The 22,440-nt window shown below is 28.1% G+C and overlaps 1 protein-coding gene, 1 long non-coding RNA gene, 5 other non-coding genes and 1 pseudogene across 7 annotated transcripts; 1 reads left to right on the top strand and 7 right to left on the bottom strand.

The window, feature by feature from the left end:
- Positions 1–2,348: 2,348 nt before the first annotated feature.
- On the top strand, positions 2,349–2,994 carry LOC124946288 (annotated as a pseudogene).
- A 621-nt stretch (positions 2,995–3,615) lies between these two features.
- Positions 3,616–4,625, bottom strand: LOC124946287 (zinc finger A20 and AN1 domain-containing stress-associated protein 3-like). Its single transcript, XM_047486852.1, has 3 exons — positions 4,600–4,625; positions 4,122–4,230; positions 3,616–3,813 (listed from the first exon to the last, which is right to left on the bottom strand). The coding sequence occupies exons 1-3, from the start codon at positions 4,623–4,625 to the stop codon at positions 3,616–3,618; spliced, it is 333 nt and encodes a 110-aa protein (XP_047342808.1).
- A 2,234-nt stretch (positions 4,626–6,859) lies between these two features.
- Positions 6,860–7,949, bottom strand: LOC124910459. The gene is made up of 2 exons (XR_007096421.1): positions 7,450–7,949; positions 6,860–7,365 (listed from the first exon to the last, which is right to left on the bottom strand). It is a non-coding gene; the product is annotated as an uncharacterized LOC124910459 (long non-coding RNA).
- Positions 7,950–21,162: 13,213 nt separating this feature from the next.
- Positions 21,163–21,277, bottom strand: LOC124910977. The gene has a single exon (XR_007096572.1). It is a non-coding gene; the product is annotated as a small nucleolar RNA Z278 (small nucleolar RNA).
- Positions 21,278–21,298: 21 nt separating this feature from the next.
- LOC124910890 lies at positions 21,299–21,404 on the bottom strand. The gene has a single exon (XR_007096506.1). It is a non-coding gene; the product is annotated as a small nucleolar RNA snoR97 (small nucleolar RNA).
- Positions 21,405–21,455: 51 nt separating this feature from the next.
- LOC124910965 lies at positions 21,456–21,571 on the bottom strand. The gene has a single exon (XR_007096562.1). It is a non-coding gene; the product is annotated as a small nucleolar RNA Z278 (small nucleolar RNA).
- Positions 21,572–21,624: 53 nt separating this feature from the next.
- LOC124910958 lies at positions 21,625–21,717 on the bottom strand. The gene has a single exon (XR_007096556.1). It is a non-coding gene; the product is annotated as a small nucleolar RNA Z223 (small nucleolar RNA).
- Positions 21,718–21,809: 92 nt separating this feature from the next.
- On the bottom strand, positions 21,810–21,954 carry LOC124910924. Its single transcript, XR_007096534.1, has one exon. It is a non-coding gene; the product is annotated as a small nucleolar RNA snoR134 (small nucleolar RNA).
- Between the last annotated feature and the right edge of the window lie 486 nt (positions 21,955–22,440).

The raw sequence follows: 22,440 nt of genomic DNA, 5'->3' as shown, positions 1-22,440 counted from the left end.
CATTCATACATTAAGTCGAATAAGGGAATGTGTTTGGAGTATATGACCTATCATTGTTATTTGTATTTAAATTGACAACATAATTGTCAAGCAAAGTAGGAGGCTTTCTATCCCTGCTGCTTTTTCTTTGTTGTTCTTGTGGATGAATCAATGAGTCATTTGGACTAGGCTGTGTAGATGTGTTTGACTCAAAATTTTGATTTTCAGTTTGATGATTATCAAAATCATTTGAAATTAATGGATCATCTTCACATTCTTCATCAGAATTATCAAAAAAATCTACATTTGTAGGGTTTTGAGGTTTTTCTACAAAAATATTTCATTTTGATATGGAAAAATATTTTCATGAAAAGTTAAATCTCTTGATACAAAAATATTTTCATTTGAAATATCAAACACTCTATAACCCTTCTGTCCACATGAATAACCAATAAAAATACATTTTTTTTTTCCTCTTGGCTCAAATTTAGTTTTGTAAGGAAAGTTATTTTTCACATAACACAAGCAACCAAACACCCTAAGATTTGAAAGATCTGGATTTTCTTTATACAATTTAAAAAATGGACTCTCCCAATTTAAAATTTGTGAAGGGGTCCTATTTATGATATGTGTGGCCATAAGGATTGAAAATGGCCAAAAAGTTGTGGGTAATTTGGCTTGAAAAAGCAGAGAACGTGCTACTTGTAGTAAATGTTGATGTTTTCGCTCTACCACCCCATTTTGTTGTGGGGTGTAAGGGCAAGACTTTTGATGAAAAATACCATTTTTTTAAAAACTTTTGTCATTCGTAACTTAAGAATTCACTACCATTATCTGTTCTTACTGTTTTGATTGATGATTCAAAATGTGTTTTAATCATTGTATAGAAATCAATAAAAGTTTGACAAACAATATTTTTTGATTTAATCATATATGTCCATGTGAATCTTGAAAAATCATCTACAATCGTGAGCATGTAAGGACAATCAATAAAAGATGTGTCTTTATAAGGGCCCCATATATCCATAAAAGATGTGTCTTTATAACCGATCTAATAATAATTCCACAATATAAAAACAAATTTTAATATAACTTTAACAGCTATCACCCTATTATATTTCAAAATATGTCATTTTGTTTTTGTGAAACATCAAAAAGTTTTCAATTTTTATTATATTTCAAAATATGTCATTTTTTTTTTGTGAAACATCACAAAGTTTCCGATTCTAATTGAAAACTCACCTCATAAATAAGAATATTTTTTCAATCTCATCCAATTTAATCAATTATCAATTATCAATATTAAAATATAAAATAAAATTATAATTTTAAAATTTTGCAACTATTCAAGCATTTTGAAATAATTTAACAAAAGAAAAACTGGGGGCCTACCTCCATGAAAGGGAAATTTGACAAAATAACCCTAAAGATGCATGTTTGCATCCGTGCTCATCCGATAATTTAAATTGATCTGGTAATCACTTTATTTTTTTTTACGAAAATACTCTTTTTGCGTGTGAAGGGAATTCATATTTCGCGAAGTGAATTAGGTTTTGTATAAATATTCAAAATTTATCATTTCCTTCATTTACTTTCTCTCTCTTTCTCTCTCTTCTCACGACGGCACAACGGCACGACGGAACCCTAACCCTAAATGAACACATTATATAGATCGATGACGAAAACTCGTTCTAATATCGGTGAGTGGATCGATTTATGTTATTATTTCCATTATGTTCATCTTTAAACCCTAAACCATTAGGTTTTCTTATTATTCATCTTGGTTGTTCATCTTTTCGATGATGATGTTTGCAGTTGATGATGCTCTGATTCGGTTTCGTTTTAGGGAAGATTTATTTGATTCTCACGACTGACCTTCCCATTATTTAGGTAATTTTCATATTGCAAAGGGCTTTTCATTTTGGACATGAACCTCGTTTTGTGAACAAAAACCTTATTGAGGTAATTTATTAGATAACTATATGAAGTATTGAGATTGTATTTTTGAGTTGGAATCAGAAATGTGAGTTAACTTACGGTTTTAGTAAGCATTCAATTGAGATATCTGAGTTAATTATTGTAAATTATATAGGTAAAATTGTACTTATATGAAATCTGTAACTAAGCCCTCAAGAAGATTTGAAATTGACTGGAGTATAATTACTTATTTACCATAAACAATGATGTTTCTTCAATCTTTTTGATTCAGTTAGTGCAATAGGATTGGAACTAGGGTTTGTTTGCATTTCTCATTAATGAAGAATCATTTTCTTTTGATATGTATATAAAGAGGTGGATTTGAATCAACTGGGGAAAATAATATGGAGATTTTGTCTGTTTAATGACCTGATAAACTTGGTTTAAGCAAAATGGGTGTAGTTTATACAATGAATTTCATTAACCTTATTAGGTATTCTTTACATGTAACAGGCTCTTATTGATGCTCTTGATATGGTTCGAACCCAAATGAATTTCAAAAAGACTTTCATTAATAGATATCAAGATTGACATTAAAAGAGTTCCTCAGAAGAAGACTTTAATTGCTGCTATGGAGGCTGCTGATGTCAAGAACAAATGGGAGAATAGTTCGTTGGGTAGGAAGTTGATTGTTAGAAGAGAAGAGCTGCACTAAACGATTTTGACAGATTCAAGATTATGTTGGCTTAAATCAAGGTATGTTGTGATGTTTTTTTAACCTTAAATTTGTTGATAAATCTAAACATTTCTCCTCACACTTGTATTTGCAGAGAACTGGAGTTGTCAGGCAAGAGCTTGCAAAGCTCAAGAAGAGCTCAGTTGCGGCTGCATAAGATATTTCTATAGTTTTCAAGATTAATTTAAGATTTGTGTTTGTTTCTTTGTTACTTTTTGAACAATTTGTGGGTTTTTTTGGGTGAAACTTGCAGGAACGTGAGTCACATTAAATGTTATTTGTTTCAACTTTGTCAATTGTTTTTGTAATGCAGTTAGAAACAGAGAAATTTTCAATTAATGAGTATTTGGAAATCGGTAATTCTCATTGGAAAATTGTTAAAATTCAAATTAAAAGTACTTATTTATTCTCTTGGAATAATATTGTTTTATTGGGATGTTTATACAAATATTATTAGAACATGATTAATTGGTGTTGGTTGAGGTCTTAGAGAATTTTGTTATGAAATTTTTTTCCTTGTTTTATAGTAACCAATATTAATTAACCAATTCCACTTCCTCTGGTTTAGCTATTCAGATCCAACTATTCTATAAAGCACAATATTTATTTTGAGTGGTTCAATATGATAAATCTGCAACTTTTATGTGTAATGATGGATTTGATCACAAATACATAGTTAGATTTATATAAACACTATGTCAACAAAAATATATAATAAATCATAATATTCATTCATGGTTTCCACATGACAAACTAGTACTAAAAAGTGAAAACAAACCAAGAACCACAACTGTCTTTTTTTTTATCAAATCACCACAACTTAAAAAACATTGGAGCAAACAAAATAAACAAGCTCTCCCCTACTGCAATGAGCAACAAACAGATAAGCCCAGAAGGATGATATATCTGAAATGATATGAACAATTGTTTTTACTCTCGGTCAAGGTCCTGATGAAGACAAAGAGGTTGCAGAAATCACATCTCTAGATCTTGTTGAGTTTCTCCGTCTTAATAACAGGAATGGCTTTAACTATAGCATCATGGGCAGTACCATGATAGTCAAAAAGGCAACCATGTTTATCAGAGTAGCGGTGGGATCCACAAAACATATTCTCATATCGACATGGCGGGTTCCTTTCCATTAACAATGTTCTCAATGGATGATGCATCAAGTTTGGTATCTAATGACACACCAAGGTTTGAATGTGAATTATGATGATAAATAAACATAGAAAATTCACCAGCAATGAATGATTTAACTCATTTAATTGTACTGAAAATTGAAATCCACCTATTCTGGAGCACCTTTGCTGACACGATGCATTCTACCTTCACTATCAATATATGTCAAGGCCGTTCTTTTGTCAGTCGGGTTAAATGGAAGGAAGTGAACTTCTTGAATCCCAACTCGAGCCTATTGTTTCTCAATATATATTCAACAAGTTAACTGAAAACTTGTGCAAAAAGGTAATTAATTAGATTTTTTTACCTCCTTTGGATTAGCTAGCATCCATATAATATCAACGTCAATTGCATCTTGATTTTTCATCCGAGATGCCCTAGTAGACATCAAAATTACAGTATCTACATCTACTCCTCTGGAATTACATGAACACAAAGAATGACTCCATGCAACATTTTTATGAAGAAACTCAAAACGAGGAAATCATGTCCAACAATAAATTACCTCAATAAGGTTTTGTTCAAAAAAGAGGTTCATGTCCAAAACGAGAAGCCCTTCGCGTAACGGGAAACCCTTCACGTAACAGGAAGCCTTTCGCGTAACGGGAAAGTCAGTAATGAGAATCAAATAAATATTCCTTAAAACGAAACCGAATCAGAGCATCATCAACTACAAACATCATCATCGAAAAGATGAACAATCAAGATGAACAATAAGAAAACCTAATGGTTTAGGGTTTAAAGATGAACATAATGAAAATAATAACATAAATCGATCAAATCACCTGATATTAGAACGAGTTTTCGTCATCGATCTATATCATGTGTTAGGGTTAGGGTTTCGCCGCCATGCCATCGTGAGAAAGGAGAGAAGAGAGAGAAAAGAAATGAAAATATTTAAGTATTTATACAAAACCTAATTCACTTTGCGTGACACGAAAATGGTATTTTCGTCCAAAAAAAATAAAGTAGTCATCAAATCAATTTAAATTATTGGATGACCACGGATGCAAATACATACATCTTTAGGGTCATTTCGTCAAATTCCCTCGGAGACCATTTTGTTAATATATAATAATTTATTTTTTCAATTAAAAAATTGTAGGTATAAAAATTTACCATTTTCTCCGTAAAGTTATACAAAGTCAAGTATGGAACTTTGACTTGTTACATGCTCACACTTATGATTAGATTAACTAGATTATTCATAGGCCTAGTTTGAGTTTTTAAAATAACTTAAATTAAATTATTTTTTTAATTAATCACTCCTTTATAATAATAAAATCACTCATTTCATTAATCAAAATATTAAAATATTTTTTATTTTAAATTATTATTTTTTAATTTATTTATATATATTAATACTTTTTAAGTCTTTTATCAAAAATAATCATTACCTTCTCAAAGTTATTAATAATTATTATTTTTTTCTCCCTTTAATCTTTTTTTAATTCAAATTCAACAAAGTCATAGTTACATTTTTTCAAGTATTTTCCTGTGTTAAATTAGGATCAACAAAGAAGTGACGAACTACCTTTTCTTTTTAAGTTATAAACAATTTGGAATTCTATTCACACTAAAAAAAAATGGCTTAAGGCCTAGTTTGATTCGACGTTAATATGTCGTGTATTGGCGTGTGCGTAATACGCTACTAAAGTAACTCACGCAAAAAATTATAACCAAACATACGATTTGCTCACTTCTCAACGTTTTTCTCTCTCATCATTTTTAAATATTTTTTTTATTCATTCTCTCATCTATTTCATTATTTTCTAATTATTTTACTCATTCTCTCTCATCTATTTAATCTCTTTCTAATTATTTTATTTATTCTTTCTCATCTATTCCATATATTTATAATATTTTTATATATTTATATAAAAATATTATAATAAAAAAATATACATTTAAATATATTTTTATTTATAATATATGTATCTTAATATATAAAATAATTAAGCCATGAAATATAAATAGTGATTTTTTTATTTATAATTATAGTTTCAGAAATTAACATAGCCTTAATTAATTATAGAAAAGTACCTATTACAATTGAAATGAATTAAATGTGACAAAAATGAATAATAATACGAATAGGTGAGAGAGCTCAAAAATGAATTGACAATTGAAAAATTTGGTAGGGGAGGAAGGTTGAAAAATGAAAAATATATATAATAATAATAAATTACTTTATTTATTCATATCATTTATTTTAAAATATATTAATTTTTAATTTAAGTCATTTATTAATATTTAAAATTATATATTAACAAAAATTTATAAATATTAATATATTAATATAATTTATTTTCAAATATATATTATTTTTTAATTTAAATAATTTATTAATATTTAAAATTAAATTAATAAATATATATAACAATATATATATATATAATATTAATTATTAAATAATATTATAAATATAAAAAATAAATAAACTGGACTTATAAACTGAATGAAACATACTCAAGTTTAACAATTAAATAAAATGAGATCATTATTAAACTTATGATCAGAATAATATTAAACTTACCTCAAAAAAAGCTCGCGTCAATAAGCTTCTCAGAATCAAACTAGCCCTAGATCTGCATTTGAGATTCTCTGCTACCAAATAAGTATGCTACTCTGTTGTCCCTCTCCTTGTGAGAGGCAACAGAGTAGCATGCTTATTTGGTAGCACTCCCTAGATCTGAGGAGATAATTATATAGGATTGTCTTAATTTTTTTAAGTTAAAAAAATTATGTGGTCCAACAATTATTGAACAAAATAGTATTTTTCCAATTTAGACATCAAATCGATATTGTAAGCTTGAAGATGCTATTGAGTCCTTAATTTTAGGTTTAGTTATAAAATTTATTTTATTATTATTATTATTATTATTTTGATGGGTAAAACAAATGATTTGCGATAAAATCCTAACTAAATATATTCACCTTTCTCTTTTCGTATTTCCTTAGGTTACTCATTTATTTCAATCTTATAAAACTCACAATCTTTAAATACTAAAGCGTAGTTATATTTTATGTTTTGAGGCTCAAATCTATAAAAGTATATCACATAATTATAAAACGGTCACAAACCGATTATTATACAAGGATAAAATAGAGAAATACAAAACACAACAACTCGCACGACAACAACACTAGCAACTAGCTAGGACACACATGCAAGATTTATTTTAACACACACTATATAAGGCTAATGCATCACATTGCAACTCAGAAATTGGTCTTAGTGACCGCATTTGCAGTGGGTGCATTTGCAACTGTGGCCGCATTTGCAACCACCATTCTCGGTTGATAGGGGTTCCATCACCATGGTGTCGAGGTAACTGCCAATATGGAGAAGAAAAAAAGATGAACAAATATATGTTTTTAAATCCAACACGACAAATATTTTTTTTTTATATAAAATTAAGACTTCTATTCTCGAATCATGTTTATCTTGGAAAAATTAATACGAATTACAAAATAAGGGACGACATGAACAAAATAATGAATTATACCTCTCTTGAGTCTCAATGATGACCACTTGGTTTCCCTTCTTCCTGCGTTACGATACAAAACATAGATCAATTAAATATGGTGACTAATTATGATGTTTAAAAACTAGTGTTGGACTCGAGACTTACATGCCCTGGCTGGCGACGGAGCAGTCACAACTTCCGCAGGTGTTAGACATGTCGAGTAAAAGGATTGGAGGAGATGTTTATAAATATAGTGAAGTTTGATCTTTGCTTAAATGAATATGGACTTTAGCTTGTGTGTTTTTTGTTTGTTGAGTTCTAGTCTATTTATAATAGGAAGATCACAAGTGGAAGGTTTTTGCATGAATGAGAGAAGATTCTATATCTAAGGCTTTGTTTGTTTGATGATCAATTGTTGTCGACGAGTTGGTGTTTGGAAGTTGAACTTGTGGTGTAATGGTTGTTGCGAGTTAATTTCAAATGTGAAGATTCGATAGATGTCTTCTCTTTCTTTTTTACCATCGGGACGATGTAACGTGCACGAAACTTAAGGAATATTGAGAGAATTAAATGCTTCTTCAATTAGAACTATCCAAATGGAATATGGCTTTAGTTGAGAATATTGTTATGAATGAATGGACAAAGAGATGGCCTTTTTATCCTCATATCATCTCATCATCTTAATGCTTTTCCATTTGTTGATCCCCACCTGACTACTTTCTTTCATCAATATCTTCTACAATCTTCAACTCATAAAATAAAAAACAGATATTAGTTCCAACTAGAATGTTATCATAAATTGAAGCTTGCTCAAATTTTGTATTTCCACAAATTTTCCGGTATTTGCTAATAGTGAATTTAAGAATATAAGACAAGGGTATCGGCCTGCTATTCCCTTTGATCTGTTGTTGTTATTGCTAAGAACTTAAGGTTACACATTTTTGATAATTGATAAGGTTGTAAGGTAAACCGACCGAATCAATTAGCCGAACCCAACAAGACTTGCTATGTAGATTGACATCCAGAGTTCCTATTTTCATAGATTTGTGTCAAAACATGGCACACGATACGAACCTAATGTTAAAACCGTTCGACCGCCAGAACCATTATAATTAAAATTTAAAATATCCAATAATTTTGTTGGTGATAAATAGTTGATAACTAATTTTCTCTTTTAATAGTTAAACCCCTACCACTATTGAATTACAATAAACATTTAAAAATATATAATAAAAATAATAATAATAATAATAATAAGTAATTTTTTTTTATAAAAAAAAATTAAATTAATTTTATTTTCTTTTAACATAATTTATATAATTTTTTAATCTTCCCTTCAAATCAAAGTGTTATAATTGAGAATGAAACTTGTAACTAGTGATTTGACTATTGGGTTCCCTTACATATTTGTAAACCCCGTAATTTCTTGGTAATTAGCTTACCACATGTCATTGATAGGTGACAATACGGGTACGGGGATCACAGAGTTCTTCGAGGTTCAATGTGTTTCAATTTTGGTTTGCGTGTCATACATTATTTAAAAAAAACATTAATTTAAAATATCTTGACGGTACCTAACTTATTTTAAAATCAATTATGTAAAAATAATCAATTTTTTCAAATTTTAATAATTTGGGAGATTTGTGGTAATCAAATGATAATTTGATTTTAAATTCAGATTAAATTAATCAAACACAATTAATTTAAGAAAATATTATTTATTTGAAAACATAGTCGCCAAATGATTTTAGAAAAATTAATAAAAGGTATGTGTATAAACGTACTTTATACTAGAGTTTCTATAGGGGTTCGTGTTTTGGTTATGCTCGAGAAAGGGTTTTCACGCTATGTCATCTACGCCCGTCAAAGATGGTTTTATTTTTTAAGTAAAAGTCTGGCTAACAAAATATTTATTTATAACATTTATTTCCTTTAATTAGTAGTCTAGGGTCCTAAACAAGGATATGTTTAGATTACGTAAATAATTATACAAAATTATTTAGAAGGGCGTACCTGCAATTACATTGATATAAGATTAAGTATAATACCTTTTGGGATTATTTTTAAATGGATTGAAGTTTCAAAACTACAAAAATAATTTTGGATTTTTGAAAAGTGGAACCAAACAGCCTTAGGGCCGAAGTCCTAGGGCTTGGGTCCATTTGTACCGGTCTTGGCTAGGACGGGCTCAGTCTAGACTAAGGGTGGTTTGGATCAAAGCTCGGGACACTCGATCAAGGGATCAGAAGTTTCGACCCTGGGGTTCAAGAGGCTCGGTCCTGAACTTAGGTTGTTCGATCCTAGGTCTAGGAGTCTCAATCCCAAATCTAGCTTCTTCGGTCGTGAACGTGGGAGGCTCAGTCCCAGGTCAAACCTCTAGGTCTTTAGGTTAGAATCCTCGATTGGATTCCTAGGTCCTTACTCAAGAACATCTGTTATAGGGCTCAGTTCTCACTCAATAACATTGGTCCTTTGTCTTGATCCTATGTCGATTTTCTCGGTGCTTGGTCTCGTTCAGGATCGAGAATTCTCGGTCCCGGTCCTATTGGACTCAGTTGTTGGGGACCGAGTGCTCTTCAAATATGAAGAATTGCATGTTTGTATCTTTTGATACAGATCATAAAAATATTGTCTGTAAGTTGCAAAAATCTCATATGAATGTAGGGATCATAATCCTTAACCCTAAACATAATCAATCGATCTCTATAATGATCAATTTCTAAACCCGATTTCTAGGGAAAAAATTGGGAACTTTTGATTTAGTTCATCTCAAGGTCTAATTCTTGTTTCAACAACTTTGAAATGATGTTTATAATCGAAACACAACCAAACATAAATCAAGCTCTATAGCAACTTTTAAAACTAAAATTTAAACTTATATTTTTAAAATTTTTAGTTGGGTCAAACATGATCGGGATGTTGATATTATGATTTGGAAATCATTCTAACATGTTTACAAACATGTTAGGCAACTATTTAAATCAAAAATTCAAGCTTAAAGCTCAAGAACACAAAATTCAAAATTTTCAAATCAAATTTGGGTTTTTTCAATTTAGGTGGAATTGATGAAATCTATTTCGATAGATAGCTTAAAAATCATCTAAAGAGTGATTTCAAACAAAGAAAATACAAAATTGAACCCTATATATCATCAACTCGATCAAACTTGGAAAAATACAATTTTAAAACATAATTTGAATTACAGTGAGTCTGGAAGCTTACAAGTGATTAAAGAACACTCCAATGATGTGTAGGAATCTTTCCTGATCCCTGAATCGAAGCTTAGCTCGCTGAAGAAGTTTTTTACAAAAAAAATTGCCATATTTCTTCACAATTCTTATATTTAGACTGTAATATTTGATGATTGTTTATGGATTAGAAGAACACTACATGAGCCTATTTATACCCAAGTTAGGTCGGTTATTGAAGTCGAATTCAACTTCAATTTGGCTACTGAAGTTCTTCTTCCCCGTTTTTGTTTTGTCCTTAGCAGACTAGGTATAGTATATGTTTTAACTTCTAATCCTAGGGGAAATGATGGCGAGGAGGAGAAGTGCACATGAGTGAAAGAATGGAGGGATAAGATTGAGAAACGATTGAGATAATGTTTTTGAAAGAATCGTCGGTGTCGATAGCGGCCTCCGGCGTCACCTAGTTGATCAAGAAAGACAGACGAAACAACGTCGTTTCATTTAAAATGAAACGTGTGTTAGATTCTTTAGTCTAGATCTTTAATTCTTAAATCTATATTCTTAATACTCTATGTCGATAAATCAAGATAAACATATGTTGCGGAAACGTACCTGGATCTTTAATGAAGAACGGTTCATTAAGCCATTCTTCGTTATTATCTTCTTTTTGATCTTCTCTTGATCTTGAATCTGGACATGGACCTTCTCGTTCTGGATCTGGACCTGGATCGGAATGTTTGATGTGGGTGGGGTTTAAGTCTTCCAACCCTATATCGATAGCCTTCTTGAGAGTTCTTGAGAGATGAACTAAATCCTTATTGTCTGATGAGAGAAACAAATAGGCTGGCTATCTATATGGGTTGGGGACCTAGCCCTAATATACCCATTTATTATTCGGCCCATCAACGAAATAATGAATGGTATTTCTGCTTCTACACAAATATGTCCCCATATTTATTATAGATGTCTAAATAAGCCCATAACGTTTATACTTTAATAGATCACTTTATTTGGGCTTTAATCTTTATTTTGATAACAACTAATATACAATTATTAAATTATATATGTACCCAAATATTATAAATAATTCCAACAATCTCCCACTTGGGTCATATAATATTTCCTTCAATTGTATATTATAACCTTAAGAGCTCAAAATATTGTTATCATTACAAATACATCTATATCAATCTCGTCCATCAATTATAACAACATAGGATTAAAGCGGTTTTTGTTACATTAATTCGTAACTAAACCCTCAATAGTCACATATGTCAATACAATCAAATGACATAGATTAAACATGGGTGTGTAGTGTGGATTAACATGTAGTGTGATTTTTAACATGTCTAATACCAACTGGTCCTCCTTTATTCCTTATAGAGATCAATCTGAATAACTTTAAAATCTTGATTTTCTTTAAAAAACTAAATCTTTAATTTCTTTAGAAACTAATTCTTTAATGTGCACATAAATTCCAAATTGTATCTATACAAGCATCACAATACAAACTCCCACTAAAACTGTATATCATCTAAATATGTAATATCCATATGAACAATATGTTCATGAAAGACCTCGGATAGCAAATATTTAGAGAACGGATCCGTAATTTTAGAGTTTGTCCAAATATGCTCAATAGATAAATAAACATTTTGAATTCTTTATTTTCCAAATAGTTCGACTTAGTCAAACTCATATTACTATTAAAGTAAAAGAACTGCAAATTATTGTCACGTAATAACTTTAGTGGTCTTTCTATATCATCCATAATTTGCAACCTCGTGACAAAATTTTGCAGTCAGATTCTTTAATTGGATACCACAAAACACCTAATAAATTCTGCCATCAACTTGAAATAATTCGAGTGTCTACTTAACACTCTTCCAAAAATTAATTCTTTAAACTAAAATGATGTGGCACGAATTTTCGACTGTTTTAGTATCCAACAAAATTCGAATCAATATACCAAATGATCTCTATCCGATTCGATTTCACTATATGAGTATGCAATGTTTTGTTCTTAAAATATCACATTAGTTGTTTGGTTGCTTTCTTAATGATCCAAACTAGGATCCTTCAAGTATTTATCCAACATCATAAATATTCTTAATTTCTTGATTCATATAATCTAGAGCATACATTAAACTCTTGTTTAAGGAGTATTATGTATATATATTTATTTTCAAGGCTAATCTTGAAGTACTTATGAGACTAAATTTATCTCTAGATCTTTCAAAATATCCAATAATTAACATCTAGAAATTCTTTAGTCTAGTTTATTTTCTTTAGACCTATAAGGCCTGACCTTAACTGGACAACCCCAAAAGAATTTACTAGTTGTTTTAGTTGAATCTTTATTCCATATATAAGTTGTAATTCTTAACTCTTCTTTTTAAATGAATCAATTACATGAAGATATTCCATAAATGTTTGTTTCCAAAAAAAAAAGTATTTAAAGTAATTCTTTATTTCTTCATCTTTAATATGAATTGTCAATGCCCACGCCGATGTTTCTTTCACCATCAATTGACTTTTGACAATTAACTCAACCGTACATCAACACATTTACTTTAGTAATACTGAAGTTACCATTAAATGTGTATGAGTACTGAAGTTAAATTACTCTTAGAACAAACAAAACAAACTATAGTATGTATTCTTTTATGCACCACTTTCTTTAGTAATTTTATTTTAGGTGCAATATCTGCAATTCTTACAACTTCATTTCTTTATTATGTATTAAGGTATTTGCTAAGTGAACACTATTTATGTTATTTTTATTTCAATCTTTTATTTTTCTTACACACAATTGATGTGAGTTCATATAGAGACTATGTCTCCCTTTAGACAACTATAATTCACATCAATTAACTTAAGTGTAAATAAGAAAATCCAAATTAGATGCATGAGAATACATTATTGTAACTCTGACTTTAATGCATTACTTTTGAAACAAAATAAAACATATATTATTTATGAAATCTTTATTCTAATAATACCCTTAGCAATTTTAACCATTTTAGATATAATTCTTAAAAATACAACAAATTCTAAATATGTCTTAAAAATTATATCATATAAAATGAACTTAAGATGTTGACAAAAAAATAATCCGTATAAGCAGGAGTGTTAACTTGATTAGATAACAAAACAAATGAACAACCATACTCACAAAATTTTAATAATCACATAAATTCAAAATAATGGTACGTCTCATCATAAGATACCAAACGCAACATTAATATTTAGTCTTTGGACATTAAATATTAACTTGCAAACGGTACTCTTTTGTAGTAATCAAATATTAACAATAAGTCCTGTCAAATAATTGGTTATCTTTGGATATTCCAATTATTCACATGGCCCACCGAATAATTGTTACATATTTATTACCACATGTGCATAATGTTATTCTGACCAATTATTTATCTTCCTTTGGGCCGATTAAATAACCGCATGAAATACATACACACTACCTTCTTAATTTATAAAACATATTAACCTTCACAAGAGAGCCTACTTTGGTAGGATGTTGCTTCAATTAATTGATTTAATAAATTAATAAATTAGGTACATACTTTAAGTGTGTAACTCGACCAATTATTAAACTTCCTTTTGTCCGATTAATAATCGCATAGTTACAAACACAGCCGTCTTAATCTTATAAAACAAATATGTTCTATAAATTAATAATTTGTACATTATTTAAATTTGCAATCCGACCAATTATTAATCTTCCTTTAGGCCGATTAACAACCGCATAATTACAAATTTAAGTGGGCCTAAAATTATACCAAATTTTGAATGTGTTATTAATACCGAAAATCTGAATGTTGTTTTATGTATCAAGATTGCATAAATTCCATATGTGTTACACAAAACAAATAATTGTGATTTTACTAATCACTCAATTATTTCTTAATATCAATCAACACAATATATACATAAAGACCGAAATATGTATATATATTCGAATGTGTAATATAACATGATTGATTATTCATCCAAATATAATAATAATAATAAACAATTAAATAATCAATTAGACAGATTACCCAAAATTTTAAATTTATCAATTATTAGGTTAATTGATTTCCTTAATTTTTGATAAATAACTTAATTCTTGATAAATAAGTTATTGATATTTATTTATTCTTTAATTATAAATTATTATTATTAATAAAAATAATAATCTCTTTATTCTTGTCTTTTCTTAATTTCTGAATATATTTATATAAATTGACTTTTTCTTAATTTCTGAATATATTCCATACATTAATTAAGTCATAAATTAAATAGATGTATTATCCGTTTTTATTCATTAAATATATTACAAACATAATATAATCAATATTTATAAAATATTATAAACATGATAACTATTTTTCTTTACTTAATTCTCAAATCATAACTATTTTTCTTTACTTAATTCTCAAATCATAACCTATATTATAAGTATATATTAAAATTCCAGAATTTCATTCTATATTTTATTTATTCTATATAAATGTATTAATACATTAACAATTATTTCAAGAATAAATATTTCTTCAATCTTTAACTAATTAAAATAATATTATCATTATTTTAATTCCTTAAATTAATTATAATAAGTATAAACTGAATTTCTTAATTCCTTACATATATTATTATTATTATTTTAATTCCTTAAATTAATTATAATAATTAATTATTATTCCAAAAACTGAATTCCTTAATATTCTAAAAATTCAAATTTCTTTAATTAATTCGTACTCAAAATATATATATATATATATATATATATATATATATATATATATATATATATATATATATATAACCGAAATATATATAATATATTTATTAATATCTCTTTAATTATCTAATTAATAATAAATAGATATTAATTTGACCAATTCTTTAAAAAAAAAAATTCAACTTCTTTACCATATATTTCTCTCTTTTGACTTAAATTCAGGTTATTAATTTGAATTATTATTTTCAAATTAATAAATAAATCTAATTCTTGAAATAAAACTTTTCCATCTTCTTTATTCTTTATGATTCTAAAACCGTTTATTCTTTATGATTTCTGAAAAATAAAATCGTTTAGATGTCTAGAGTCTTTAATTCTTTACTATAACATATAATTTAATAAAGATTGTTTCTAAATTGTTCATCTTCCTCATGCTTTAACAAATATTCTTTAACAAATCCTTTTCAATATTTGATATCTTTCTTTATAACATATGATCAGTTCTTTATTTTAACTTCTTTATTATATCTTTCTAATTAATTAAATATTCATATAAATATGAACCATTCTTTAATCATAATTCTTTAAACAAAATATGTTAATCTGAATATCTAAAATTATTTAGATACTTGATGTCTTTTCTTTATTTTAATCTAATCCAAAATTTTAGATTAATATATACATCAAATATTGTTGTTACTATTCATTAATTCATTCTATCATTATCCGTTCTAGCCAAATTAGATGAAGAACATAACTAGCCAAATTATTTCAAGAACAAAAAAAATGTCTAATCATATTCTTAAAAATTCTTATAAACTTAAATCTCAATAGATTGACATAGAGAGGCTCTGATACCACTTGTGAGATTCTTTAGTATAGATCTTTAATCCTTAAATCTATATTCTTAATACTCTATGTCGATAAATCAAGATAAACATATGTTGCGGAAACGTATCTGGATCTTTAATGAAGAACGGTTCATTAAGTCGTTCTTCGTTATTCTCTTCTTCTTGATCTTCTCTTGATCTTGAATCTAGACATGGACCTTCTCGTTCTGGATCTGGACCTGGATCGGAATGTTTGATGTGGGTGGGGTTTAAGTCTTCCAACCCTATATTTATTGTCTGATGAGAGAAACAAATAGGCTGGCTATCTATATGGGTTGGGGACCTGGCCCTAATATACACATTTATTATTCGGCCCATCAACGAAATAATGAATGGTATTTCTGCTTCTACACAAATATGTCCCCATATTTATTATAGATGTCTAAATAAACTCATAACCTTTATATTTAATAGATCACTTTATTTGGGCTTTAATTTATTTTGATAACAACTAATATACAATTATTAAATTATATATGTGCCCAAATATTAGAAATAATTCCAACAACGTGTCGTTGCATACCATTGGCGATCCGTTAATGTTTGGGTGATCAGGCTAACGGGGTTAACATCCCGTTAGCTGATTCCGTGTGGATCGGCCGCGCATGTGATTCCATTACAATGGGGTGCGTGGCTCCATCATGAGCGCTGAATAAAAATTCAGCGCTGATCTAATTGCCCTGAATCCTGCTGCAAAATTTAAATATATTTTTGTCACACAAGATTATCAGTTTATATCTTTAATAAAAGGATTATTTGAAATCAAATTTTTAACCATTTCTTACGTTTTTCCCCATCAAATTAATACACAAAAATGTTTTTGACAACATATTAAAAATTATGATCATTTATTTTATTTTGGGTATTTGAGATATTTATTTAATTATTTTATGCCATAAATTATACATAATTTATATCTAAAATCATAATTAAATTATTTCACCCATTTTTAAATTTTAATTTAGATAAATAAATACAATATTTTTAATTCACTTTATAACTATTTTAATTTTGGTGTAGGTATACAAAATTTAAAATTGTGTCTAAATAGAAATGGAAAGAAATTAAATCAACATTTTTCATTTTCAATATATATTTTTAAATAATAACGTCAACAAATTATTTCAATAATATTTTATTTGATTTATTCATTTATATTTTTATTACTCTAAAATATATAATATATATTTTATATTTGATTTATTCATTCATTCTCTTATAATTACTCTATAAATAAATAAGTTAATTGACAAAATATATAAATATATTAACAAATTAATTGATAATAATAGAGAAATGATTAATTGAGAGAAGGGATAAATAGACTATTTGAATGGTATTCTTAGTAATTTTTTTCCACATTATTTATTGCAAATATTTTAGTTTTCACGATCGTTACTCTTTTTATATATATATATATATATATATATATATATATATATATATATATATATATATATATATATATATATATATATATATATATATATATAGAGGAATGATAGAGAGCGTGACTTAGAGACAGCGAGAGAGTGATGGTCTACGTGGCCGACATGTGAAATTAATAAATAAATAAAAATATAATAATAATTAAAACACGTTTGTAGAATATTCTCTCTTCTTATTAAATAATTTTTCTCTCTATCTCTACAAATTAATTTATCTCATTTATCCATATTCTTACGATTATTATTTCACTCATTTATTTGATATTTATTATCTCTCATTTAACACTTAAAATAACTCAATAATTTACAACAAACCCTCACATTAAATACTTTAATAATATGTTTAAATAAATTCTAAACACTAAACCTTAAACCCTAAACTCTGAAATCTAAACTCTAAATTCTAAATCCTAAACTCTAAACCCTAAATACTAAATTTTAAACCCTAAACCCTAATTAATATCACTGGTTAGTTGAATTATGAATTTATCTCTTTTATTTTTATTTTATTTTTATGACTTTTTAATTCCTTTATTTATCAAATATTTTTTATTTATTTTTTATGGCCTCTTTTTTCTTTTTTTTTATTATTTTATAGGATATAAATTATTTAATAAGAGGAGAGAGAAAATAATTAATAATAAGAGAGAGATAATAATTAATAATAGAATAGAGAATATTCTACCTGTCAACCCACGTAGGCATTGCTGGATCATTCGCTTTCTAAGTCGCGCTCTTTATCATTTTTCATAATTATAATATCGTTATATAAAAAAATTATAATATATAAAAAATATAAATATAATTGAGAGAAAAAATATATTAATTAATTTATAATATATATTAAATAATTAATAATATTATATTTTTGAAAATTTTGAGAAATTTGAGACGTGAAATTGTATAGGTTGCATCACCTTGTTATTCTGGGCCTAGAGCAGTCAATTTGGGTTAGGCCCGTTGGGTTGGTCCGTCTCGCCAAACAATTTAGACAAATTAGGTTGAAATATTAGTAACTTATTTGGAAGTGGGCCTACACGGGCCAGTCTGTTTGGTAGCGGGCCTAGGATGATCGGGCTTCAGATGATCTGTAGATTGGAAAAAAAATCTAATCTAATTTATAGCCTTATAGGCATATGCCACATAGCCCTAGTTTTTTTACTGAAATTTTTATTTTATAAAATTTTCAAATTTTAATTATTTTATTGAACTATTTGGTCAATTAATGTGTATCGATAGACAAGACTCTTCTTTGGTGTGTATTATAACTATTTGATAATATTCTTGAACTTTTGTTTTATAGAACTATTAATGATTTTTATTTGTAGTGTGAGTGTAAGACAACCGCTTAATTGTAACCCACCTTGGGTTGGGTTGGGTTAGGTTGGGTCGGGTTGGGTTGGGTCAGTCCACCGGGATGGTGGGTCAGCCCGTCATCGACCCGTCAAATAATGGATTTTGGTGGGTAGACTCAGGCCTGATTATTGTATATATAAATTATATTATTATGCATATTTTCCTTATATTATAAGATGAAGAGTGATAGAGGGAGGAAATTTGGTGAGGGAATAACGTGGCATCACCTTCATTTGTTAGAAAATGTAAAAGTGGGAGGAAAGAGAGAAACTATTTGATTTTTTCAGAGATTATGCCACGTCATTCTCTCACCTAATCATTTCTATTATTTTACACCTACAAGTTATAAGTTTTATAAATTTAAAAATATCCTATTATTTTACACCTACGAGTTATAAGTTTTAATAAATTTACAAATATCCTCTTATTTTACACCTACTAGTTATAAGTTTATAGCTATGGTTGGATATTGCCTCTATAAAGAATAATGTTTTTATAGTTTTGTTGACATTATTTTCTAATAATATGAATTAGATATATTTTCTATTATCTCTATTTTTTTTATATTTTGACACTAAATATACTTGTTCCACATTATCTTTTGAAGTCTAAATAATTTGTAGATAATCTAATTATTGTAATAATCAATTTTCATACAAGTAACTGTAAATAATAATTTTTAATTTCAATATATATATATATATATATATATAATTATGTATAATCTAATTTTCACCCATTTTTTTTAAGATAGTTTAAATTCTAAATAATTTTTAATAATATAATGTGATAATCAAGTTTTGTACAAATAACAATAAATAATAATTTCAAATTATATAAGTTATAAATTGCTAAGAGATCAAATATCAAATTTATAATAAATAATAATTTAGATTTCTATAAAAAGAAGTATAGAATAAATTAAAAAAAATATTGTAACTATAATAGACTAAAATGTTTATCACAAAATGCAAAATAACTTTTGAGATTAATTAATCATCATATTACTAAATTTTATTTAAATAATTATATGATTGAATTTAATATCTAATTAAAATAATGCTTAGTGTTTCAAATTTAGGTATAATAAATTATTTTTAATAATATATAGTTGGGAGAATCTATATTGTACAATGGGTGTCCCCAACTATACAATATAGATTCTCAACCCAATATCCAACAAAGGCACACAGAAAAAGGGATCACAACAACAATCAACAATGGATACCTAAAAATAGTTTTTCCAAAATCTTTAAGTTCATCATTTTCCCTACAGTTCCAAAGTTCCAACAGCAATCCGATCACACAAATTCTAATGTTACTAATTTTCGTCACATTATCTTGTTAGATCCAACATACTCTCGACATGATTCAGCAAAACACCTTGCTCATCCTAAAAATAAAATAAAATTTCGATTGTACCCACAACAGGCAGACTACAACTAAACAATCATATTCAAATGGCTGATCGCCTCAAAGGAATAAAACAATTTGAAATATGCATAAGATATTTCATTAAAATAGCAACACTAAGAACATCGCCCCTTTCATCGAACCGTAACCAGTTCACAAATAACTCACCATCATTTAAGCAGAGCCAAGCATCTGATGCTTACATGTTGATGTCAAAACCATTTTAACAATTTCAAGTGGCGACATTGACATCAATGAAACTTGGTCACCGTTCTTAATTTCAGTAATTGACAGCAGACTCAGACGAGCCACTTTGGTTTAAAATTCAACAGATTTTTAGCTGAGTTCTACCACCTTAATCCACTCATTCATCACCTTCTTCCTGATGCTCACCCCATGTAGGTTATGAGGCAACCTTAGACAAGAAAAAACATAACTCTCTTCTCCCCCATGGATTTGGAACAACATTGTTAATTTGTCCATAGTCAGAAACTCACTATCTCCTGTCATGAATCAAAGTTGTCTTATGTTCAAACTCCCAGGACCATGTCATGAGAGGCATCCTTAGGGAATGCTCATAGATTTGGTTAAGGACCAATGGTCAGCAAGAACGGTATATCCCTATGACTCCCTCCTTCCTTTCTATGCTCACTTGAGGTTGGCAAACAGAGGCAGCGACCAAATCTCCCAACTAGGAATTCATCTACAATTACCAAACAAGAACAAATCCACAAAGTCTTGGTGTAGTAAATTTAGTCATGAATTGTTAATATTTCATGAAAGAAAAGTGTAAATTTCATTGTTAATTTAAAATACATTTTTAACAAATAACCAAAACAGCCTCAGTAAAATTCAGTAACATCAAATGAATGAAGATTCACCAAGGAGGTTCTCCCTGTAAACAGGGTCCTGGATCATCAACACCTCAATTATATGAATTATTTCATCCTTGGCAAAACGAATCTTAAAACTAAGAAATCTAGTGCTGTTATTTAACTCCAAACCCGTGAAAATTCTAGGGTAGAAGCTGATGACAACACACAGTTTATGAGTTATTCAGACTCTATATCCACCATTTCATAAGGATTAAGAGTATAGTAAAACTCAATTCACAAATATTACAACAAAAAATGCCTCAGTAAAATTCATTAATCTCATTTGAATGTAGAGTCACTAAGGAGGTTCTCCCTGCAAAACAGGGTCCTAGATCTTCTACACCTCAAAAACATGAATTATATCATCAATGGCTATATGAAGATCATAATAACAAACATAGAAAGGAAGTATCTTTTACAAACAGAAGAAAGCTCAGGTATATTTTGCAGCTCTATCAATCACGAATTTTCTGAAGCAGAACTGGCGTTAAAGCTGTAGATATATCATCATAGCATTTTCCATAACAAAATCAATAATCAATCATGGCTCATATCAAGAAATTCAAACAACTGTTTCAATTAAAAAACCATGATTAATTCCGAAAGGATAGAAATGTAGCCGTCGATTTGACACAAAATTAGCCATGAAATAAAATGCTAAACTGCAACACTTAACGACAATCGATAAAGCACAATCATTGGGGCTTACATCGTCAATTCAAAATCTTTCAGAGAAGCCCGGGAGAGATCGTGCAGATATATTGATAGAAGATAAGGAAAATAGATCCATGGAAGGATCAAACGCGAAGCTTACCTTTGGACATAGAAATTATAAAAACTTAGGATCTCTGAAGCTTCTTATGTAGGCTGATGGTGAAAATTTATGAAAACCCTAGCGGCGGCCTTGACTGGATTTGAGCCTTGGAGAAGATAAAGCGGCAGCCCAGTAATACAAAATTCAATCTTTGGGTTTTTTTTATATCATTTAATTAAATATAAAATAGACTAACAAATCAATTTTTATTTCTGAAAATTTAGTGATGATTAATAATAATTGTTAATGATGTAATTTATTGATAATTATTTAAATTAATTATAATACAAACATATGATTTAGTTTAAATTAATTAATTATAAATAAATATATTTTTTCGATTTAAAATTTATTAAACGTTAGTAATTAATAAAAAAATATTTTACTATATTTTTTTAACTAAAGAGATATAGTTTATTTATATATGT

This window comes from Impatiens glandulifera, chromosome 7, assembly GCF_907164915.1.
Source record: "Impatiens glandulifera chromosome 7, dImpGla2.1, whole genome shotgun sequence".
NCBI classification, from domain to species: Eukaryota; Viridiplantae; Streptophyta; class Magnoliopsida; order Ericales; family Balsaminaceae; genus Impatiens; species Impatiens glandulifera.
Note: the sequence above shows the minus strand (reverse complement) of the source record. Positions and strands in the feature narration are given on the sequence as shown.